Source organism: Mesocricetus auratus, unplaced genomic scaffold (assembly GCF_017639785.1).
Source record: "Mesocricetus auratus isolate SY011 unplaced genomic scaffold, BCM_Maur_2.0 Super-Scaffold_100676, whole genome shotgun sequence".
In the NCBI taxonomy this organism is placed as follows: domain Eukaryota; kingdom Metazoa; phylum Chordata; class Mammalia; order Rodentia; family Cricetidae; genus Mesocricetus; species Mesocricetus auratus.
In genome coordinates this window covers 54,577,637-54,601,711 of record NW_024429266.1, presented here as the reverse complement: position 1 = coordinate 54,601,711, position 24,075 = coordinate 54,577,637, and the positions used below count along the sequence as shown (strand labels likewise).

General features: G+C 44.7%; 2 protein-coding genes across 4 annotated transcripts in view; one reads left to right on the top strand and one right to left on the bottom strand.

Annotated features, from left to right (window-relative positions):
- Ube2t (ubiquitin conjugating enzyme E2 T) lies at window positions 1–8,407 on the top strand. 3 transcript variants are annotated; one of them, XM_021229144.2, is made up of 8 exons: window positions 29–147; window positions 608–688; window positions 2,803–2,943; window positions 4,039–4,108; window positions 5,870–5,975; window positions 6,326–6,424; window positions 6,522–6,605; window positions 8,046–8,407. In XM_021229144.2, the coding sequence occupies exons 3-8, from the start codon at window positions 2,835–2,837 to the stop codon at window positions 8,190–8,192; spliced, it is 615 nt and encodes a 204-aa protein (XP_021084803.1). In that variant the 5' UTR covers window positions 29–147; window positions 608–688; window positions 2,803–2,834; the 3' UTR covers window positions 8,193–8,407. The 3 variants fall into 3 exon arrangements, with proteins under 3 accessions (XP_005073444.1, XP_021084803.1, XP_021084801.1); XM_005073387.4 differs by lacking the exon at window positions 608–688 and having other exon boundaries at window positions 1–147; XM_021229142.2 differs by lacking the exons at window positions 29–147; window positions 608–688 and adding an exon at window positions 156–381.
- Window positions 8,408–16,863: 8,456 nt separating this feature from the next.
- Window positions 16,864–24,075, bottom strand: part of Lgr6 (leucine rich repeat containing G protein-coupled receptor 6) — a 120,200-nt gene continuing 112,988 nt past the window's right edge. The window contains exons 17-18 of the mRNA XM_005073388.4: window positions 23,951–24,031; window positions 16,864–21,289 (exon numbers count right to left, since the gene is read on the bottom strand). Of these exons, the coding sequence (XP_005073445.1) occupies window positions 20,046–21,289; window positions 23,951–24,031 (1,325 nt within the window). The 3' untranslated portion in view covers window positions 16,864–20,045. The remainder of the gene's footprint in view (window positions 21,290–23,950; window positions 24,032–24,075) is intronic.

The window sequence follows — 24,075 nt, the reverse complement described above, 5'->3', positions numbered from 1 at the left end:
CTGCGGCCAGTCACAGACATTTCTTGGGCGAGGGTGGAGTCATTTCAACGGTCTCCGGGATCTGCTTGGACCCAGCAGACCGCGGCGGCAAGCGGAGCTGCTGAGGAGTGCTGAGGGGCCACCAGCGAGAACGTCCCCGAGGTCGCGGTGAGTCTGGGGAAGGACTCCGGTTTCTCCCCGAGCTGACCGGGGAGGAACACCGCGCGCGGGAAGAGAGAACCGCCCTGTGCGCGCCAAGGCTGCGTCTCCGTCCTCCCTCCAGCGTCTGCCACCTACTCGGGTTCTGTTCGCTGATTGTTTACCGTAGCCCTGGGGGACAAAACAAAACGCCAGCGCTCCGTAATCTGAGGCGAATCCGTCGTACAGGCTGCAAATAGAAAGGTGCACGGAGGGTGGAAAGACTGGGAACTGCCCTTTAATGTGGACGCACACGTAGGTGTGAAGGGATTGTGTGACTAGTCAGTGCAGTGTAAGCATACGTTTTTGGAAAGTAATTAATGGGGAAAGGGCTAAAAGCACTGCATAAGAAATTAAGACACCCGTTGGAGCTAGATTGTAAGGAACTTTTTGTTAGGTTGTTTGGTTGAGAGTTTTGTTTTTGCGACAGGTGTCGCTGTAACCCAGGCTGGCCTGCACTAGACTTCCTGCCCAGGCGCCTCCGGTGTCGATGCCATCAAGCCCCGACTCTGTAAAGAACCTTTATATTCAGTAAACACGCGGTAACAGATGGCTTTTAAGCCAAATAACTTTTTGAAGAATTTATTTACTTTTATTTCGTGTGTATGAGTGTTTGTCTGCATGTATGTATGTGCACCAAGTGTATGTCAGGTGCTCACCAAAGCCAGAAGAGGGTGTTGGATCTCCTAGAACTAGAGTTACTGATAGTTAAGAGCTGTCATGTTGGTGCTGGGAATTGAACCTGGGTCCTCTGGAAGAGCAGTCAATGCTCATAACAGATAAACCATCTCTCCAGCCCCCAGAGGACTTTATGGATACCAGATATATTAACATAAAGAGTCTGGTTGCTTCTTTGGGAGAATTTGCACTTTTTTTTTTCTAACCCAATTAGCATGTTTCTCCATTGTGTTCTTGTTTTTTTATGCAAAGATATAGTTTATAATTGTAGATAGGGTTTTATTGCAATTAATTGTCAAAAGACAACTTCGAGGAGACTGTTTTCTCCTACTGTGGCCTACTGGGATTGAAATCAAGTTGTCAGGCCTATGCAGCAAACGCCTTTACCCACTGACCTGTTTTGCCAGTCTCCCGTATTTGGAAGGTTTTTGTTTTGCTTTACTGAAAATAATTCTTCACATTTACTGTATAAAATAGCAATGCTTCATCGGCCTTAAAGAAAATGATAGAGGCTGGACATGGTTGCACACGCCTTTAATCCCAGCACTCAGAGACAGGCCAGTCTCTGAGTTTGAGGCCAGCCTGGTCTACAAATCAAGTTCCAGGACAGCCAGGGCCACAAAGAGAAACCCTGTCTTGAAAGAAAGAAGGAAAGAAAGAAAGGAAGAGGGAGAGAGAGAGAGAAAGAGAGAGAGTGAGTGGTGCCACATGCCTTTACTCTGAGCACTCCAGAGACAGTGACAGCAGGCAGGTCCCTGTTAGTTCAAGACCAGCCTGGTCTTCAAAGGGCGTTCCAGGACAGCCAGGGATACACAGACAAACTCTGTCTCAAAAAACAAACAAACAGCCGGGCGCACTTTAATCCCAGCACTCGGGAGGCAGAGGCAGGCGGATCTCTGTGAGTTCGAGGCCAGCCTGGTCTACAAAGTGAGTTCCAGGACAGCCTCCAAAGCTACAGAGAAACCCTGTCTCAAAAAACAAAAAAAAAAAAGAAAGAAAGAAAATATTAATTAGCGGACTTCATGTAGGCTGGGGTAGGAAAATCACAGGTTTAAAGTCTTACTAGAGTAAACTCAAAGTCAACCTGGGCAACTAAGGGAGACCTATCTCAAAATAAAAAAAATTTTTTAAAAGGTTGAGGTAAAACTTATGAACTCTTGGTTCAGTTCCCAGTACTGCAAGGAAAAGAAAGATGTCTTCATCTAACTTGCAGCAAAATAAGCTATAACTTTTGAGATTATATTTGTAATGTACATCAAAATAATAGTGTCCTTTAGTTGGTTACTAGCTGAGTGGGTGTGCTTGTGGGTGTTATTTTAGATGAAAGACTTTGTTTTTTTTTTTTAAGACAGGGTTTCTCTGTTTAGCTTTGGAGTCTGTCCTGAAACTCGCTTTGTAGACCAGGCTGGCCTTGAACTCGCAGATATCCACCTGCCTCTACCTCCCTAGTGCTGGGATTAAAGGTGTGGGCCAGCACCACCCAGCCAGGTGAGAGACTTTGAACCTATTTGGATGTTGATGACAGAGACAGAAAGATTAGGAATACTAGAGTGAGATGGGTTAATAATACACAGAGAGAATGTCAGATACTAACACTAACTTACAAGTGTCTGCGAATGTTGGCTGCATTGTTCTTGCTTTCACAAAGCATATGGACTGTGCACAGTTGCCCAGCCCCTCTCTGCCTGGACATGCTCTGGATGCATTGGAGAACAGAATTGGATCTAGGCTCCATCCTCATGACTTGATACTTTGTTAATGGAAGCAGACATTTCATTTGAAATTTTTTGAATTACTATTATTTGTAAAGGTTCATGCAGAAATGGGAAAAAAGTCAAGGCTGCCTTTGTCACAAGAGAGCCAGAAGAATCTGTTCCTCACTAAATTGAAGCTGTGCTGAAATGCTGGTCATTGTGCCTATCTCATGGATGCTTCTTTTCTTCTCAGTGAACTGTTTATGGTTCCTTTTACTTGAGATCATGCAGAGAGCGTCACGCCTGAAGAAAGAACTGCACATGTTAGCCGTAGAACCTCCCCCAGGGATCACGTGCTGGCAGGAAAAGGACCGAGTGGATGACTTGCGAGCTCGTAGGTATCCCATCATGCCTGAGGTGATGGTTGTAGCCTTATTGGAGATTGTCCTAAAATTCCCATGGTAAGGTGAAGGAGCCCTGCCATGTTTCTCTCATAGCTGGTTTGCTTTCATAAAGTCTTTGACTTCCTACATCTCTTAATTGGTTTGTGAGTAAAGTTGTCAGCTGAGCATTAGTGGCACAGGTCTACAATCCCAGGATTCGGGAGGCTGAGGCAAGAGAGAAAGGATTGCTTCAAGTTTGAAGCCAGCTGGGCTACAGAATGTGATCTTGTCTCAATGAAGATTTTGTTGGTGGGTGGGCAGGGACAGTGGGAGGGCTCTTAAGGGCATTTGCCACCAGGCCTAACAACTCTAGTTTAATCTCTAGGATCCATATGGTGGAAGGAGAGAGCCAACTCCTATAAGTTGTCTTCCGGCCCCTTGTACATGCCATGACATAATGTGTACACACACAAAATAATTGTTAGTAGGGAAAAAAACCCCAAAAATTTAGGTATTAGCTTTGCGAAGTATTTGAAGCCAGGTGACAGACAGGAAGCACTGCATGGAGACTCAGTTAAAGCCCTAGTTGAATTACTGTCCTACACCCAATTCCTGTTTTTTAATAGATTTATTGTCTTCGTGTATGTGATCATGTGCACATGTGTGGAGGTGCTTGAAGGAGCCAGAAGAGAACATCAGCTCCTCTTGAGTTGGAGTTACAGGCTCTAGTTGTACGCTACCTGATAGGACTGCCAAGATTGGACCTCTGGTCCTTTGGAAGAGCAGCAAGCACTCTTACTGCTGAGTCATCTCTTCAGCCTCTGCATCTAGAACTATAGACCTTAGGTGGTTCATTTGATACAGTTTCTGTGTTACCCTTTGTATAACCAAGGATGTCCTTGACTTTCTGATCCTCCTGTCTCTGGAGTACTTAAGATTTCAACCTATGCCACCATATGTGGTTCATTTATTGTTTCCTGTTGAACTTAGGGTTTGTGTATGCTAGAGAAGCACTCTGCTGAGTTACATCCTCAACCCTCCGAATGGTTAATTCAAATCATCTGGGTCCCTTTTAACTTTTCTTCCTTCCTTCCTATTTTCTCAAGAAATATTAGGTGGAGCCAACACACCTTATGAGAAAGGAGTTTTCACATTGGAAGTTGTTGTTCCTGAGAGGTGAGTGTGAATTGCATGGTAAGATACAGACAGTCATTGGAAAACAGAATAGAATAGTATCTACAGCATTAGTGTATCAATCCCAGTTGTACCATGACCTATGTAGTAAATTGTTTTTGTGTCTCTGGAGTTCGGTTTCCTTCTCGAAAATAGTGGACTATGTCATAACTGAGCTCCACCTCTCCAAAAAAAAATGTGATTTATATATTTTATATAACATAAAATTGACTCTTGTAGCCGTTTTAAGTATGCATTTCCACACTGTTGTGCAACTATTACTATTATCTCTAGAACTTTTTCATATTCCCAGCTGTAACTTCATACCCATTAAAGACCCATCCTGAGTTGTCTCTGACACCAACCCTTGGCAACCATCATTGCTTTTTCCACCTCAATGTTAAGGCGGGTTTCAGTCAGGTCTTTCAGCTCCTGTGTACAGAATGAGTGAGTGAAATGAGTGTCTTAACTAATGAAGCTGAACATCTGTCTACCAGGTTAGGTCCTGGACAAACTTGTTAAACCCTGAATGAGTAGCTTAATTGTGTCCCAGTTCTGAAAAAACACTGGGAATTTTGCGATGTTTGTGTGTCACTAAAGAGATATGATAACTAAATGCAGTGTGTAAGTCTAGTTGGAGCCTGTTTGTAAAAACATTTGGAGACTGGAGAGATGACATCGTAGCTGCTCTTACAGAGGATCTGGCTTCAGTTCTGAACACCCATGAGGTAGCTCACAACCACCTATAAACCCCAGCTCCAGGGGATCCAGGTGTGCAGGCAACACACATAAAAACAAATAAATCCTGTTTTAAAATTTGGAGAGCTGGGTGTTGGCACACGTCTTTAATCCCAGAACTTGGGAGGCAGAGGCAGGCGGATCTCTGTGAGTTCGAGGCCAGCCTGGTCTACAGAGTAAGTGCCAGGACAGGCTCCAAAGCTATACAGAGAAACTGTGTCTTGAAAAACAAAACAAACAACTAAATAAATAAAAGAAAATGTGGAAACTAGGAAGTTTAAATAGTAAATAATAACTAGGCAATTGCTTTTAAAAACTTCTTACAGATGTAATAGTATTAATAGTATTGTAGTAGGATAGTGTCCTTATTCTTAGGAGATACTTGGTAGTGTTTAGAAAGTGATAGGGTGATAGGTTTCTGAATGTTTTCAGTACCATTATTTTTACAATTTATTTATTTATTTATTTATTGATTTTTGGTTTTTGAGACAGGATTTCTCTGTATTGCTTTGGAGGCTGTCCTGGCACTCACTCTGTAGACCAGGCTGGCCTTGAACTCAAAGAGATCCACCGGCCTCTGCCTCCAGAGTGCTGAGATTAAAGGCATGCACCACCACCAATACCCGGCCTATTTCAACTTTTTGATTGTTGGCAAATTTGGAAAAGATTTGCCTTCCAAATACTGTTTTTCTGGCATTTTTCTAGTTTTATCTTTATTTTATATAGCTACGAGTGATCTAGAAACTACTTAAAAATGTCGTATAAGTCCTCACCCCCAACTGAGGTACTAGTAGAATGATGACAGTTGATAACTGATAGCTCCTTGGGGACGGAGAGTCGGTTTTCTCTAAGGCCTGTCATGGGTTAACCATGCTCTCTGGTGGGTGACTCCACACCCATGAGTGTATATGGGCACCATAAACTTGACGTGGTAAATTACTTAAAAAAAAAGAAAAAGAAGTTGTGGTGCATGCCTGCAATTATGAAGCAGTACTAAAATAATTTCCTGTTTTTGTACGTTCACAGGTACCCATTTGAACCGCCACAGATCAGATTTCTGACTCCAATCTATCATCCAAACATTGATTCTAGTGGAAGGATTTGTCTAGATGTTCTCAAATTACCACCAAAAGTGAGTGGGAGTTAAAGAGTTGACTCTTTAGAGAAAATGCCAACAGTTTTCTGGGTTTTGAAAGAAGGAAGCAGGAGTTTCAGGAATTAAAAGGTCACCTTCAATGATATAACAAGTTCAAGACCAGTCTGGATTACATGAAACTGTCTCAGACAGACAAAAAGTCCTTGGTTTATATACAATAACGTATTTGTTTTGATTTTCTGAGACAATATATCCCATAGCAAAGGATGGCCTTAAACTCCTGGTCCTCCTGCCTCTACCTCATTAGTGCTGAGATTACAGGCATGACTCACCATGCCTGGCTCAACAGTGTCATTTGCTAATTAATACAAAGCAATTGTTCATAGGGTGCATGGAGACCATCCCTCAACATCGCTACTGTGTTGACCTCTATTCAGCTGCTCATGGCAGAACCCAACCCTGATGACCCACTAATGGCTGACATTGTACGTATCCCCATTTCTTCAGTAGCGTATACTTCAGCAGCTGGTGTTTATCACAGCATAACACTGTTTCTCTGTTTTAACTCTGATTTCATTTCAGTCCTCAGAATTTAAATACAATAAGATAGCTTTTCTCAAGAATGCCAGGCAGTGGACAGAGACTCATGCAAGACAGAAACAGAAGGTATGATATTTGCTAATATTACCAGTTTGAGTGTTATATCCATGGAGGGAGGAGGGGCTAACCCTCACCCCTAACTGAGGCACTCATAAAGTTGGTAACAGTTGATAGCTCTGGGGGATGGAGCATCAGTTTTCTTTAAGGCCTCATAGGTTAACCATGCTGTGGTGGGTGTCTCTACCCACGAGTGTATGGACAGTACAAATCGGACTTAGGGGGTTATATTTCAAAACAAAAACATTTTAAGACCTAGTATGGTGGTACATGCTTTTAATCTCATCCCTCAGGAGGCAGAGGCAGGCAGAGCTCTGTAAATTTGAGGCCAACTTGAGCTACATAGTAAGTATATAGTAAGTTCCAGGCCAGCCAGGAACCCTGTCTCAAAAAAATTTACAGAGGCACAATATTGGAGAAAGATGGGGGATGAATGTGGGAGGAGTTAGAGGGAGAAGGAGGGAGTGAATATCATCAAAATACATTGTATAGAATTTTCAAAGAATTAATAAAATATGTATAGTGTATGCGGGGATTGGAGAGACAGTTTAGTGGCTAAGAAGACATAATCCTCTTTTGAGGACCCTAATTCAGCACCCAACATCCATCCGGAGGCTTACAACTACCTATATCTCCAGCTCTTACAAATCTGACACCCTCTTCTAGATTCCACAGGCAACTGCACTCACATGTACAGAAACCCACACACAGACACGTGATTAAAAATAAAATACATCTTAAAAAAATAAGATACCTATCTAAATAATGTTTACTAAATTTGCTACATTCATACTATACACTAGACCAGCTAGTTGGGTTCTTTTTCCTGTTGTAACCGTCTAAAACTGTTCAGCAAAATGCAACTAACTGTTGGCCTCTTTCCTAACAGTTGTCATCTGTTGACAACACCAGAGGGCAGGCAGCATCTGCCTGACATTTTATGTTCCTGTGAGTTGCAGAGATAGAGGGAATGTGACTCACTCATATTTTTCTGATCTGTCCTTTTTAATATTGAGCCAGAGACTAGTTACAAGAACAATGAGAAGGTTGGGTTAGGAGGGAAAATTTTATCTCTTATGGGACCATTCATGAAAAGGGGGATGTTTAAGTTGATAGAGTGTAGAGTGGCTTGTTTTTTTGAGACAGTGTGTATATAGCCCTAGTTGATTTGATCTTACTATGTTATCCAGGCTTGCCTGAAATTCTGTAGTCCTCTTACCATAGCCTCTTGATTGTTATAGGCAAACATCATTATGTCTAGCTTTTTGAGTTGATAAAGTTTGAAGTGAAAAAGTAAAAAAAAAAATTTTTTTTTGATGAAGATGCTTTTGGAGGAAATATATGCCCAGTAAAAATCTTAAAAGGATACCAGGAAATAGCACTACAAAGCTTTGGTTTTTGTCCATTGGCATTGATGTGAATGTTATTTCACTCCCTGTTTCCTCTTAGGCTGATGAAGAGACGTTAGACACCTCATCAGAGATTGGTGACTCTGAGGAATGTAACTCCACACAGAAAAGGAAAGCTGGGCCACTAGGAGGCATTGAAAAGAAATTCCACCCTGATGTTCAGAGAGTTTGTCCTGGTCCTTCTTAGTTAATGGAGTCTGTGACAAGGCGGTCTCTTTTGCTAGCTTTTCTTGATTGTTTTTCTTTGTATTTGATGACATAATGTTTGTATTCTTATAAAAGACTGTATGTTTACGAATTCTGCTATGCAGTGATTCTTTAAGGATAGTCTGTTTTATTTATCTTGTACATATGTATTTTGAAAACTTTTAAACTTGAGAAATAAATACTACTTAATGTTAAGTATGTGTTTATCCTAAGCGTATGTCTGGGAGTGAACTGGTTGTAGTGCTGTATGATCAGAATGTTAAAATATTTTGTCAGCTTACCATCACTATAGATACAGAATGTTTGGCTAGATGAAAAATAACTGTTAAAAATCATTACCCCTAGTTTTGGGGAGTGCAGTTTTTCAGAAACCTTAAAACTGTGGAATAAGGCAGTATATACTTTTGTCAGGGTTTAATTATTTTCAAATTTCACTTTGTGATTTATATAGCTGAACATAATTACTGTACTGTAACTTTCATTTGTTCAACAATCTGTTTTGTTGTCTGTTGAGACAGAATCTTGCTATATGGCTAAGGCTAGCTAGCCTAAATGCATACAAGAGTGCCTCTGCCTCCCAAGAACTGGGATTACAGGCATATACCACCATGCCTGGCCCGTGACAAATGTTATTCTGAACAATTAGTTGCCAAACTTAAATCCCCTATTGTGACTTCTTAACACACTTGTCTAATGGTGCATTTGGGATGCTAACTGGCTAGCACTCTAACCTTCTGGTCCTGTTAACCCTTACATGACAGTGATAACAGAACAGAGTATAAGTCAGTTGATACTTCCTGTTTGTGTGAAAGACTTTGAGGAATATAAAGACTGGAGCTGCCTAGACAGAAAGGGTATATAATGTCTCTCTCTGTATCCCACTGTAGCAGTCATGATTTTATACTCTAGGTAGATGCCACATACCTACAGTGCATCTCGAGTAAGTGTGTGTTCTGCATCTGTTCCCATGCCATCACTCAGTAGCAGTCTGCTATTCATGTGCTGGACCCATACAAAGAAGATAAATGTGGGTTTCTCTACTTCATTAGTGACAGGTAGCATTTACTGAAAATCAGTTTCTAACTTCTACAGAGTTTTTTTCAGTGCTGGGATTGACGACTCAGCGCTTTGCATATGGCAGGCAGAAGCAGTGTTGCTGAGTTACATCACCTACCTTTAAAGAATTCTTTTTTTGAAATATTTGTTTTATGTGGTGTATCTGTGTGTGTGTGTGTGTGTGTGTGTGTGTGTGTGTGTGTGAGTGTGTGTGTGTACACCTTATGCATGCAGGAACCCAAAGGGCATTGGTTTCCCTGGAACTAGCAGTATAGACAGTTGTGAACTGCTGTGTAACTGCTGGGACCTAAAACCAGGTTTTCTGCAAGAGCGGTAAATGCTCAATCACTGAGCCATCTCTTCAGCCCCCCCTTTACAGAATTCTTCAATCCATTTCTCGGAGTGAGTTACTGTTCTCTTTTTAAAGTCTAGGAATTAATTTTATCCCAGGTTTGTATCTTAACTCATTAGACAGACTTAGAATTCCTAGAAAACCATTGCTATGTCAATTAGGGTGATTTCAGCTGTGAATGAAATCCATTGCCTTCCTAAATGGAAAGGAGTAGGGTAGATGCGGATTTGGTGGATTGATAATTCTAAGTCTGATTTGTCTTCCCTCCTAAGACTCTCCATGCGACTTCCATTTGCAGTGAAGATAACTACAGCAAAAGACCAGTCTACTTCCCTGACCCATAAGACCCTTCATGCTTTGTCCTCATGCACCCCATCCCCCCTTATATAATACCTCCTACATCTGCCATGATCATCTCAAATGCAGTCTCAGCTCATCATCCAATCTAAAGCAGCCAAGAGCCTTGGGTACTCTCCGACCCACTACTCGTTACTCAATTAGTTTTCTTCATACCTTACCTAAGTATGTTGTGTGTAAAAAACAATAACAGAGCTAAAAGTGGAAGTCATCCATCCATCCATCCTTTTGAAGATTATAGAGGACTTGGGCTGGGGAAGAGAAGTCCAATTCCTTCTCATTTGGGGAAGGATGGAAAAATGGCTGAAAACATGGACAAAGTCAAGGTCTAGTTATTACTTGGGAGGTGGAGACAGGAGGATCAGGAGTTTAAAGTCATCCTAGGTGACATCAAATTTGAGCCAGCTTCTCTTTCTTTTTTAATTTTTTTAAGATTTGATTGTTTCTAAAGGAAAAAGAAAAGGCAGTTCCAACTTTGGTAGGTACTGCTTATCAGTTGTGTGCTCTTAATATTAGACCTTCCTTTTTGCATTTTGCCTCCATAAAGTAGCCACATTGTAGTAGTTAACTCAGAGTGCGCTGTGAGCATAGAATGAAATAATGCTTGTAAAGAATCCTGCCTGGGGCCCAGCTAGGTTGGCATTTACAGTACTTGCATGGGGGTGGAGACAGTGTTCTAGCTATAGGTGAACCCTGAGGAACTGCCATGTCCTCAGCCTGCTTGCCAGTCTGCTTTGTTCCTGGGACAACCAAACTGAGCAGTGTTTTCAACTCCAAACCCATAATTAAAGGGGAGAGATGACATCCATGACTGATCATATAAACATTGCAGATTCCAAGTTCCTCTCTCCTGCCCCCCACCCAGTCCCCCTCTTCACCTCTCCCCACAAGCTATCTAAATAAGAACAGATTTTACCACCCACCTTGTGGGCAGACAGCTGAGACTAGGACTAGCTATTTATCCTTCGGCTGCTTCAGGAATTCAACACATACAAATAAAGTTCCTTTTCCAGCCAAGTGTGTATTTTTCATCATCGTGTGCCCCCCACCCCAACCCAGGTTGTCTTGTTTAGGTGGGGATGGCCTAAAGGAAGGAAGGACAGGGTGGGCATGTGGGGGTGTGGTTTTAGAACCTGCTTCCAGGGTAACTGGCTGCAGGGCAGCTTGCAGTCCAGGCCTGTGCAGGGCTGCCAGCAAAACCCAAGAGAGGCAGAGCAATGGACACAGACATGCTATGTGCAGAAACAACACATTCCACTTTGCTGCTTGGCAAGTGTCGCTCCTGCCTCTTGCTGTGCCCCCTTACTCTGGGGAGTGGCCATCCCTCTCTCTAACAGTTTATATCAGAAATGACAGTGTGTCCTGATGTCTTTCATCTCCCCACCTCACTCTAGGACTTTTACCCTTTCATGTCCTTGTTTTTCTTGCTTTTCTTTTCCTGACACCACATCCCACTAGACTGTCCCCAACAACATTGCCTGCCTTCTTTACCAAGGACCCTGAGACTATTTAATTTGGACAAGGAGCTCCTCGCCAAGCAACTTCCCTCAGACCTCCCACCAAATGAACCCACAAGAACTCAAACTAGGGGTTGAGTTCTCCATTTCCAGATTACTAGATGGAGAGTCACTGTCCGTAGCAGCTCTTTACACACACAAAAAAATCTGATCTTTCCAATAGCCTGCAGCATTTCAGCCCTGTATTTCCCATTTTACTGATAATGCAACTGAGAGGTTAAGTCAAACCTAAGGACAGTGGACGTCCCCTGCACTCTCCTGATGCTGACCGTCCGCTGTGCAGTTATGACACTAACTGCAAAATCCACACAGGAGTGCCCAGTGGCTCTCACTCACCTCACCTGCTCTTTTCATTCTCCCCTACTCCCTCCCCTGCCTCACTTGAGCATCCTCTTGCCTCAAGTTACTCCCTAGGCATTCCCACCTAGCCCCATGTTCATATGATAGCTATCCTGACTAGTCTTATGTCAACCTGACACAAACCAGAGTCATCAGAGAGGAGGGAGCCTCAACTGAGAAAATGTCTCCATGAGGTGGGGCTGCAGGCAAGCCTGTGGGAACATTTTCTTCATTACTGACGCGGGAGGGCTCAACCCATTGTGGGTGGCACCACCCCCTAGGTTGGTGGTCCTGGGTTCTATAAGAGAGTGGGCTGAGCAAGCCAGTAAGCAGTACCCCTCCATGGCCTCTCTGCGTAGTTCCTGCCTCCATGTTCTTATCCTGTTTTGAGTTACTGTCCTGACCTCCTTCAACAATGGAGTACAATGTGGAAGTATAGGCCAAATAAATCCTTTCCTGCCCATTTTGTTTTTGGTCATGGTGTTTCAACCCAGCAATAGCAATGTAACTAAGACAAGAGCCTATCCTAATGGTCCTGACAATCCCCCTCGACCTCCAAAACACAAATGAGTTCACTTCTGCTGGGCTTGGGTAGGGGTGGCACAGGTGGGACTTGTTAAAGGAGACTTTTGGCCTCTTTCTATGTAAGTACCAAAATCCACACACACAAACAAAAATCACTGGCTCACTGCCTGCAAATCCAAAAGGTTTTTTAGGCATGGCTAATACAGATATTCAAATGATGTTGTCAGGATTTATTGTTCTGCAAGAGCCCAGACAGACACCAGCGCCTGTGCATCCTGCCAGCCCAGCAGCTCCAGGGACAGTACTTGTTATCACTCCAACGCTCTTGGATCAGATCTTACTGGGAGACTTGCTTGTGAGTCCTCCTTTGGCTAATCAGTGAAGCCGAAGACAATGCTGATAGAGCCCAGATCACATTCCCACCTGGGAACCTGGAATGAATTGAACCACATGCTGTAAGAGCAGTGGAACACTTCCTGAAGGAAATTGTTGCCAGAATGAAGGAAGTGGTTACTGGGCAGGAAACATTTACTCTGAAGAAATTGGTAACTAGCATGGTATTTCAACCATGCTAGCCAGGGGAGGAGGGCCAATGACTCAAACCTTTAATCTTGCCTTCTAAATAATCTGTGCACAGTGTTTTCTTCTTTTTAGGAAACTTTTACTTTTGTTTTTTTGAGGCAGAGTTTCTCTGTGTATCTTTGAGGGTCCTGGAACTCAGTCTATAGACCAGGCTGGCCTCGGACTCACAGAGATCCAACCGCCTCTGCCTCCTGAATGCTGAGATTAAAGGCGTGCACTACCATGCCTGGCTTTCTTCTTTTTAAGACTTACTTTATTTTATGTGTGCCTGCTGACCACATATGCCAGAAGACATTGAATGCCAGGAACTGGAATTATGGGTGTTTATGAGCTGCCATGGTTGTGCTGGGAACTGAACCCAGGTCCTCTGTAAAAACATCAAGTGCTTTTAACCTTTGAACCATCTCTTCAGTTACACTGTCTTGTAAACTCAAAGGACATATGTAAAAGTCATGACACAAACCTAGAAAGTGGAGAGCCAGGGTGACAGTTCTTAGAGACAGCTCTAATTCAGATAATAATATAGGAGCTGGTGGCATGGCTCAGTGCTCAAAGGCATGTGCCACCAAGCCTGACAATTGACTGATACCCAAGACCCATATGATAGAAGAAGAGAACTGACTCCCTCAATATGTCCCCTGACCTCTACATAAACTCTGTCATAAAGTGCATATACACATATACATGCAAAAACAAACATAAATAAATAGAATATAGGAATATAAATTAATTAGTTCAGACATAAGGTTCTCTGCTGTTTTTTTGCATCTCCTGGCCAAACTGAGGAACAATTATTAAGTATGTGCTTAGTTAATTGGACTCTTTTGGGGGTGGGTTGAGACAGGGTTTCTCTGTATTGTTTTGGAGGCTGTCCTGGAACTTGCTCTGTAGACCAGGCTGGCCTGGAACTCACAGAGATCCGCCTGCCTCTGCCTCCCGAGTGCTGGGATTAAAGGTGTGTGCCACCAACGCCCGGCCCTAATTTGACTCTTTAAAAAATGTTTTTAAGACGGGTGGTGGTGGTACACGCCTTTAATCCCAGCACCCGGGAGGCAGAGGCAGGCGGATCTCTGTGAGTTCGAGGCCAGGCTGGACCCACAGCCTCCAAAACAATACAGAGAAACCCTGTCTCGTAAAAAAAACTAAAAAAACAAAGATGTTTTTAAGACGTTGGACTCCTGGTCCTCTTGCCTTGTATCCCAAGTGCTAGGATTACATCCATACACCACACACTTCTAACTCACTTTTATTCCTTCCCTTTCAACAGAAAGTAATCAAGCATCTCTCTGTGAGATCCTATAAAAGGACTGAGGGTACAGTGAGTGAGAGGAGTAGGCTCTTCTGGAACTCTGACACTGCCTCATGGTGCCAGGTCTCAGCTTTTCCCTATAGCCCCTTCAATCCGGGGGTTTCTACTTCAACTGAGGTTGCACCTTTACCAATGATCTCTCTCAGTACCTGTAGATCTAGGTGGACTTTTCTGTCCTGCCAGCCAGCTCCCAAATAACCACCCAGAGAATTATTAATTATAAATTCTCAGCCTATAGCTTAGGCTTGTTTTTAGCTAGCTCTTATAACTTAAATTAACCCATTAACTCTATGTGCTGCCCTGAGGCTTATTTACTTCATATATGTACTTTCCATCCTGCTGGCTCTGAGTCTCATGGCCTCTCCTCAGACTCTGCCCTTCTTCCCAGCATTCCCTCTGGCCCCCAAATCCTACCTAGCTACCCCCATTTAGCTTTTTATTATCCAATGAGAGTAATACATATTTACAGTGCACAAGATTGCTCCACAGCATGTAGAAGCCAATCTTATGGAAGCATTTTTTCAATTGAGAAACTTCAGTTCCCTCTTTCCAGATGACCCTAACTTGTGTCAAGTTGACAAAAACGAAAACAAATAAAACACTAACCAGCACGTAATGAATATAAACTGCTGTGTTTATTGATATTTGAAATATATTAGGTTTTTTTTAAAAAAGCAGAAGCATTTTTGTGGTATGCTGCAAAAAAAAGAAATAAGTACATAAATGTTTGTTTAATATGCATTGAAAAAAGTCTGAGCTGGGAGTCTGACTGAGAAGTAAAGCATTTGTGTATGTAGTTTGCAGAAGGCCATGGTCACTCACAATTGCAAAAAGCAGGAGAAATACTAGGAATGTAGCTCAGTTGGAAGGATGTTAGCCTGGCAGGCATAATGCTCAGGGCTTGACCCCCAGCTCTGCACAAATTGAATATGGACACATGTTCCTATAATCCTGGTCCTGGGGGGTAATGACAGGAGGATCAGAAGCTCAAGACCATTCATCCTCTGCTATACAGCAAGTTTGAAGCCAGTCTGCTGCAATGAGACTCCGGGCATTCATGTGTTATGTATGTCCTTTGTGGAAGGATGAGACAGTAACAGCCGTGGTAACCAGTGAAGGTTTGGGAAGTGCAACAAATAGGAACAGAGAGGGGAGACATACGAATCATGTAAATGTAATACTCAAAAATTAGATTAAACTTTTAAACAAAAGAGAGAAGGAAGGGAGCAGTTGGTTGTGGTTGCAAAGCAGATAGACATAAAAAAGCAGGCCTCCAGAGAACACAGCATGCCCTTGGTGGGCATGACTAATCCCAGAATCCCACTGGTTTAAACGCAGGGCTGTCTCCACCAGAACAGCCTCTGGTTTTAGATAAAAGGCCCCGCCAAGCCAGGACTCTTTTCTGGTCTTGGGTTTGCTTAGATTCTGCATCTCAAGGAACATATATTTATTAGAATAAACCCCACGTTTTTCCTCTTATCCAAGTCTAACAAGGCTGAGAAAGTGGGCTTTGATGTAGTTGAGCCAAAAGGATGAAGGGTTTAGAATATTCCATTCAAAAAGAGAAGAGGACAGGTGTTTATGAAGACATCATTGTCTTCTCAGAAGGGAATCAGTATTCTGAATCAGCTAAGAAAAAAAGCTGGAAAACATTTAAATGTAGGGATGGAAGTATAGATAAACAGGGAGGAGGAGAAGGGCCCCCGGTGCTAGGTTGGTGTCTTTACTTTCTATTGCTGTGATAATACTCTGATCAAACCAACTCGGGGAGGAAAAGGTTTGTTTCAGCTTACAGTTTATAGCCCATCACGAAAAGAAGTCAGGGCAGGAACTGAAGCAGAGACCATGGAGGACTACTGCTTAGTAGTTAGCTTCCCATTGCTCACTCAGCCTCAGTCTTCTTTTGTTAAGCACAAAAACCAAAACCTCAGGACCACTTGGCAGGGGTGGGTGGGTAGCACTATCCCCAAGTTACCTGGGTCCTCCCAAACCAATCAAGAAAATGCCCTACAGACTTACCTATAAGCAATCTGACGGAAGCAATTTCTCAACTGAGGTTCCTCTTCCAGGATGACTCTGGTTTTTGTCAAGTTGGTAAAAAACTAACCAAGACAGTCAGTAAGACCCTGATATCATGCTAGAACTAGCATCTTGTTCTCATGATCACATGGTTTTGCCAACTTTTATCTCTTTCCCTTCCCCAGGAAGGACTTCTGCTTTTCTTGGGAATGTCATTACTCTCAGAAGCAAGGCTCTGGGGAAGGAGGAAGTTCAGCCTATAAAAAGAAAACAAACTGACTCTTTGGTGGAAACCTCAGCAGTAGGTTTGGGCTGACAAGACTTCAGGGTTCAAGACACAGGAAACCTAAGCTGCTCCTAGTTCTCCTTAGACTCTGTTCTGTCTGACCCAGTGCGCACAAAGGACACCAGCACGGATGACCACAACTGGTTCTGATTCCTCTACGTTATCAACCTGAGCCTCCTCAGCTGTGGTCTGAATGTCCCAGAACTCAGAAAGGGGAAGGAGATCGAGCTTGATCCTCTCAAAGCCACCCCACCTCTGTCACACCCATGATTCCCCTGGGGACAGCAGAAAGGCAGAAGGACACATTGCTACTTCGTCGGTGCTTTATTGTACAGAAAAATCCGAATATTTACATCTTGATAATTTTTATATTTCACATGGCTGGGGAGGGCATGGGACTGGAAGTCAGAAGGGATTTAGAGGTGATGGGTCATAGGTAGGAGAACTTGGTAACCCAGAGAAGAGGTAGTTAAGGGATTGGTGCTAGGAAGGTCAGGGTTCCTACTACCTCCTTTCATCCTGGCCCCCCCAGACCTTCTGCCTGTCGCCAGCTCTTCTCTCTTCTCCTCCATTACTCCATTTACTCTTCCTGGGAAAGGGAGCCCAAAGAAGTGGGTGGGAGAGGTGGTAAAGAGGAAGGATGAGGACTAGCAAGGAGCCCTGCTAATTCATACTCTTCCATTTATAGCTGTACATTTGGTTTTGGTTTTTCATTTTGATGAGATGGTTAGCAAGCCACGGTCCACATAAAGTTCTCCTCAGTCTAAGAGAAGATCGCAGTTGGCACTAGCTAATGGCATAGCACACAGAGTCCAAGGCAGTACATGCCAAGTCCTAACATTTCTACCACCACCATCTTAGCCCCAAGAGTGGATTCTTTCCCATGGACACTATTTGGGAAGATTTTGTTAATGACAACAACAGACAACTTACATACTCCGAACACTTCAATTTCCCATCTTGTGATGAGTCTAGGACACATGGTTTTTCCTGTCAAATCCAAACATGTAGAACAGAGACCTGGAAATTTGCTTAGGAGAAGACACATGGTCTTTGACTGATCACAAAGGACAGAACCAAAGGAATAACATACTGACTTACTATAAATTCAGCCACAAACAAAACCCAAAGAAACTTTACTACTCAATCTTATTTGGGATAAATGTATATGAGCTGGTTTTTGGGGTTTGTATGTTGAGACAGAGTCTCATGTAGCCTAGGCTAGCCTCAAACTCACTATGTAGCTGAGGATGACTTCAACTCTCCATCTTTCTGTCTCCACATCCCACATGCTGGAATTAGAGGCATGCACCACCACTTTTGGCTAGACGTCCTGAATAATAGTTCATAGAGGACAACTTCAACTCCTGTCTCCCTTGCCTCTTCTTTAACTAGAAAGGACAGCTGTGGCCAATGTCCAGATCTTTAGAAGCAGACAATAAGGTGACAACAGTGCTACACTTTCATAGAAGACATCTTTAAGAACAATTCCTGTATTTCCCATCCACCAACATATGGCCAATCTAGGCTGGTTCCTGAACTCCAAAGGGACCCATGATCCCATAGTGGTGGTGGTAGAGAGGACAAAATCTAGGATGACTTTCTAGAAGTCAAGACTCCCCAAAATAATACCAATTTTGTCATCCCTGTGTAATCTTAGAGAACCACCAAATCTCAGAAAACCATCAAGGGCTCTTGATCAGCCCTGGGGACATAAAGAGCTAAGGCACCCTGAAACAACTGATAAATAAATGAGCCATTATTTAGTGAATGCCTACTCTGGAACTGACCCAATGAGAGGATCCTACAGAAATGATAAAGTATGCTTTTTCTTCTTTTGAGTCTTTGAAAGTCCAAGGGCTACTCGGTGAGGCACATGGGACTTAGAAATGCTTGGAGCTCCATGCATGGCCTCTCGCTCATCCCTCCACCCTACTTGTTGACCTACGCCAGAATTTTCCCTGGGCACTGGGGACAGGGGGAGACAGCAAAGAAGCTAAGCTATAGAAAGGTAACTAGCAAACTTAGAGAAGGACCTTTTCAGCTTGCTTTAAAGGTGAAGTTCTTGGAGAGAGGAGTCTGCTAAGGATCACAACAGCATTCAGGCAGAGAATGGACCTCCACCGCACTTCAGGATCCAGACTCAGTCTTCTCCAAAAAAATGATGTTGGGGGTTCCCAGGAGCAATTATCACCTATTACTGAGTCTTGGATCTCCCCTGCTTCTTACCTTCTCCCCTGAGGTTGAATTTCTGTGTTAGGAGTGGGGCAGGAGGCACTCTGTAGTCCCTCAACTGCACTTAAGAAAGCATAAGGTAAGAAAGGTCATGAAGTGATAGGCAGAAGGATCAATGACCTGTTGGGGGCACCTGAGTCCCAGATAGCTACAATACTCCCTAAAATGAAATACCCACAATACACATACCCCTGTTCTTGGATTGTCTACCACTCCCAGAAACAGGATTGGGATGAGAAGAGAGGCCCAGGCTGCGGCAGGAGGCAAACAATGTAAAACCACACAGAGGTAACATCGAGTTAGGGGGAGCCCACAGAACCACAGACTTCCCAGCGTGCACTTTGCAGAACCTGAGAGTCCTGTCTTGCTGAGCGCAGAAATTTCATTGGTGCTTGAGGTTGTGTGGTATGGGGCACATACAAGGGTCTCTCTCTCCCTGCCCCACTTCATGTGGCTGAGGCAGGCTTCTCCAGAGGAGTAGGGCGGGCAGCAAAATGTAAGCAGTCTCTCCTAGACGATGGAATCACCAGTCACCTCTGGTACTTCACCCCAGGTTGGCTTCTGATGGGCTTCCAAGGAGGGTGGCATCTTGTGATGTCACTGGGTAGCACTCCATGGTGTGAAGATGAGTCCCCTGGGAGAAAACCATCCTAAGTTCTGGAGATATTTATAAGTATTCCACAAAAAGCAAACAGAAACCTATCATCAGACAGCTAAGTATAACTGTTGCAGAAATTAAGTTAAAAGGACCTAATTCTCTTTAGACACTAACATGACCCCGTGACTCTAAGAAAGGGGCATGACATGCACTGTCTTCCAAAGCATATTTGAACAGGAAGCACTTTTGCATGGCATAGGTCAAGATGAATGGGACACAGAACAATTTTATATCCTATCCATGAATCGTAGGGGAGGTACCCCCATGTCTTTGGCAGCTCTCTTCCGTGCCCGTCTCCCTGCTCACTGTACACTCACTAACCCTGTCAGCTCCCCACTCCCTTTACTGTCTCCTAAGAAAATCTCCAGGTTTCTGTTCTACATATTTGGATTTGACAGGGAGGACCCAGGATGAGAGCACAGCTGAAGAGGGCCAGGTCAAAACAAGACCTGGAAGCACTCATTGGTTACAGCCATGGAGAGAGCACATCGGAACCAGGGGTGGCTGGCCAGCCTGCCGTGGAGTTTTAGTTGTACTTTTTTTTTTTTTCGTAAGCAGCCATCATTGAGAGGGGGAGAGGGCGAACAAGGAGGGATATTTACAAGTGAGAGGCAAAGGGAGAGCCAGAGGGCCAGAAGACTCCACTCGCCGCAGAGCCACGGCCTGCCAACGTGGTTCCCTCTGCCCTCAGCGGCAGTTCTCCATTTATGGGAGGCTGTGGGTTCCCATCAGGCTCTACAAAACGATTTCCCTCCAGCCTGGTGGCCCCTGGCTGCTGGCGGGAGATGAGGGTCACTGAGGGGAAGCCATAGGTCTCTAGCCCAGGAGGCTGCCCAGCCTCAGAAGCTTCCAGAATAAGGTCCACATCAGAGAAAGCCACTAGCGCTTGGGTGGAGTCGCAGGAGCTCTTCTCCAGCTCACCGGCTGCAGCGTAGGCTAGGGGTCCCGTGGGCCGAGGGCTCGGCCAGAGCCTCCGAAGGTCATCCCTGAAGTGAGGGTTGAAGAGCAGGTAGAGCAGTGGGTTGAGGCAGGCAGGCAGAGGCAGCACCACCAGAAGGACAGACTTGACAGCCTCGGGGGTGACCGGGAAGAGGCCCAGCATGGAGGCAAAACTGAGGAAGGCCACGGGGCAGTAGAGGAGGCCATCTGTAAAGATGAGCCAGGCCACGTGCCGCACCATGGCGCAGTCCCACACGGCCTCGAAGTCGCCCCGAGGCAGGTCACAGTAGAGCTTGATGTAGGCGCCAGCTACGACCAGGAAGCAGAGCGAGTTCATCATCACCAGGGCCACGGCGAAGCCCAGGGCGGCCGGCCGGCCCTCGGGCGGGGCGTAGGGTAGGCAGAGCGGGGAGGCGCCGTACTCCCCCACCGAGGCCAGCGGCAGCGCGGCGGCCAGCCCGGCCAGCGCCAGGCACCCCAGTGCGCCTGCGCGCACGCTGCCGGGCGACGGCGCCTTCCCGTAGGCCCGGACGCAGGTCACGGAGACGCTGCACTGCACCGCGGCCAGGGTGAGCAGCAGCACCGACGCCTCCGACCCCAGGACGGCCAGGAAGCCCGTAGCCTGGCAGCCTAGCCCGCTCTCCCAGCGGGCTCCGTACTCAGCGAATTGGCCGAAGGTCAAGGCGTCCACCGAGGCCAGGAGACCGCAGGAAATGCCAGTCAAGGCGTTGGCGCCTGCGATTGCACCTACCACAAGCTTGACCGGGGACAGCGGGCTGGGCCCGCCGGCAAAGACTGTCAGCAGCACCAGCCCGTTGCAGAGTACCGAGAGCAGCACGATGGCCCACACTGCAAGGCGGATGCCCCAGCTCTCAAAGAGATGTTCGCAGGGCTTGAATGGGCCTGGGAGAGAAGAGAACAGACATAAGCCCAGAGCAGGGCCTGCCAGAACCCAGCTCACTGGCAAGGCAGACGACTCCTAAAGTAAAGGAGACTTTTTTTTTTTTTTTTTTTTTGGTTTTTCGAGACAGGGTTTCTCTGTATTGTTTTGGAGGCTGTCCTGGAACTCACTCTGTAGACCAGGCTGGCTTCGAACTCACAGAGATCTGCCTGCCTCTGCCTCCCCAGTGCTGGGATTAAAGGCGTGCGCCACCGACGCCGGGCAAGTAAAGGAGACTTAACAGTAGAGAATTTTGTCTCAGAAAGGCAAACTTGGCTTGCTCAGAAAACTCCTTGGGATTAGGAGGAGAAACTACCAAGAAGCTACAAAGCAAATACACAGAAGAATATGCATGGTATAATGTAAACCCAGACCCGAGGAAATGCTAAGAAAAGCAGTCTTTCCAAAGAAGTACAGGAGTGAAGAGAAGTAAGGCAAAGGCAGATGAGGAGCTGCCCACAGTCAACCACTCTGCCAAGCAACCATCGAAGTTTCTACGGTAGAGAAATCCTGAGAAGACATAGACTGGTTCTCCGTGGCTTCAAATACCGTGCATGATCATCAGGCAGCCAGTATTTGGAGACAAAGTACTTAATGGAAATATAGAAACGTGGCAAGTATAGTGGTTCACACCTGTAATCCAGCACTCAGAGAGCTGAGGCAGGGGGAGGATGAGTTTGAGGCCAGCCTGAGAGTATAGCAATGCCCTAACTAAAAACAAAGAAATAAAATACTTTGAACTTCTGGAGTTTTCCAACTTGACTCCACATTAGATGGGTAAGATCCTGGCATTTTCCCATCTCTCTCCCCAGTGCCTATTCTTAAGTCACCTTGTATAACTTTGGGCATATTATTTCTTCACTTCCTTTGGCTTCAGACTTGTTTTTCAATGTATTTCTAGGTAGCTTGGGAATTTAAGAGATTTATGTGGGAGCTATTTTTAAAACATTTTTTCCTGATTATGAAATAATAGATGGTAATTGTAGGAAATTTGAAACTATAACATGGAAAAATTAAAACTGCTTATGACCTCACCTCTCAAAAAAGAACTCATTATTTTAGCATATTTTATTCCGGGTTTTCATTTAGTATTTAAAATAAATTGAGATTTTATTCTCTTTAAATTAGGTTTTGCATATTTCCTTACAACCTTAAAATGTATTTTTAATGGCTGTGTAATAAATACTCCACCATATGATGTGCAGTAATTTATTTGACTGTTTGTTGAGCTATTTTTAAAGCAAGTTAAAGTTTGACCTTGTTTTTCAGAACTTTCTCTTTTACCTCATCCTTGTTGATTGCTGATTTTCAGACATGCAATTCTTGAGGCAAAGCTAGTGAATGAAGCCGGTGTTTTCTGGCAAAATATGTCGTCTGTTTTCTTCCCCCATCCAACACTAGGGGGCGGGCTTTTGCCACTAAGAGCTAAGAGCAAGGTCAGGGCAGAAAGCTTTCTGGGCAAGGGGCTTAAGCCAATAAAGTATGGAAACCTGGAAAACGGAGGAGGGATGAAACAGAAACAGCTAACTGTTCATCGTTTTGTGTTTATTCTGAACAGTTCTTGGCCCAAGCAGCACTCTGCTGTCTTTTGGCATGACCTGTTGGCATTTTATTTTATTATTTGGTTTTGGTTTTTTGAAACAGGTTCTCACTATGTAGCTCTGGCTGCCTTGGAACAGGGTGGCCTTAAACTCACAGAGTTTATCCTCCTCTGCCTTCTGAGTGCTGGGATTAAAGGCATGCACCACCAGGCTTTAATTAATTGTTTTGCTAACTAAATGCTAACTAATTTAATTGTTAGCACTTTATATACAGGAAAGGGACCCTACACACACACACACACACACACACACACACACACACACACACACACACCACTTAGGTTGTGTGCCCTCAAGGAAAAAGAACCCCTCCCCTCTCCTTCTAGCAACGTGGCTCTAATGGCCCTAGGTTAAATGTCAAGGAGGCTTCCTTGGGGCTAAACAGACTTTAGGAATTATCCAGAGACACTGGAGTGTTTCCACCCTGGAAGATTTTTTGTTTTGTTTTGTTTTGTTTTTCGAGACAGGGTTTCTCTGTATTGTTTTGGAGGCTGTTGGTCCAGCCCGGCCTCGAACTCACTGAGATCTGCCTGCCTCTGCCTCCTGAGTGCTGGGATGAAAGGCGTGCGCCACCAATGCCCGGCTCCACCCTGGAAGATTTTAATGAAGAGAGATCCACTCTTTGTGGAATGGAGAAGGTGCTCTTTCAGAGGCTCACCTAGCTTTGTGAGTCTGTGATATGTGTTTGAGGGAATGCTCAAAAAACAGCCACGGCAGCCACAGCCATGATTCTTTCTCATTTCTCTCTTCCACGAGAGCAACTTTTTCCTAGGTACATAACCTCTGATTGGCTGTACTGTGAAGGTTGTTTGAGCACCCCACTCCTTGCTTTTCCTGTGTAGATACCCAAGGGACCCTAGGGAAAGAACTCCACTCCTCTCTTTGAGGATTATAAGAGGCTCCCCCTCTGCCACCCTAGCAGGTTGAGCACTGGAAAAGAGGGTATCTCCAACATGGCAGTAGACTAAACTGGCCTCATTCAGGTGGCTGTCCCCTCCCCAGATTCCCAGATATACATCTCACCTGGAACAGGGCTACACTGGACACTGGGTTGTGGCTTTGAGTCCTCCATCTCCAGCTGGAGCTCATCCAGGTCTAGGTCATCTGAGAATGGAACACAGAAAATGCCTGAGGTCCTGGGTCTTAAG

Excerpts from the sequence above, each read along its gene's own strand:
- Ube2t (XM_005073387.4), top strand. The coding sequence starts at position 2,835 with ATGCAGAGAGCGTCACGCCTGAAGAAAGAACTGCACATGTTAGCCGTA. Across the intron at positions 6,425-6,521 it reads ACCCACTAATGGCTGACATT|TCCTCAGAATTTAAATACAA; the intron begins GTACGTATCCCC and ends ATTTCATTTCAG. Across the intron at positions 6,606-8,045 it reads ATGCAAGACAGAAACAGAAG|GCTGATGAAGAGACGTTAGA; the intron begins GTATGATATTTG and ends GTTTCCTCTTAG.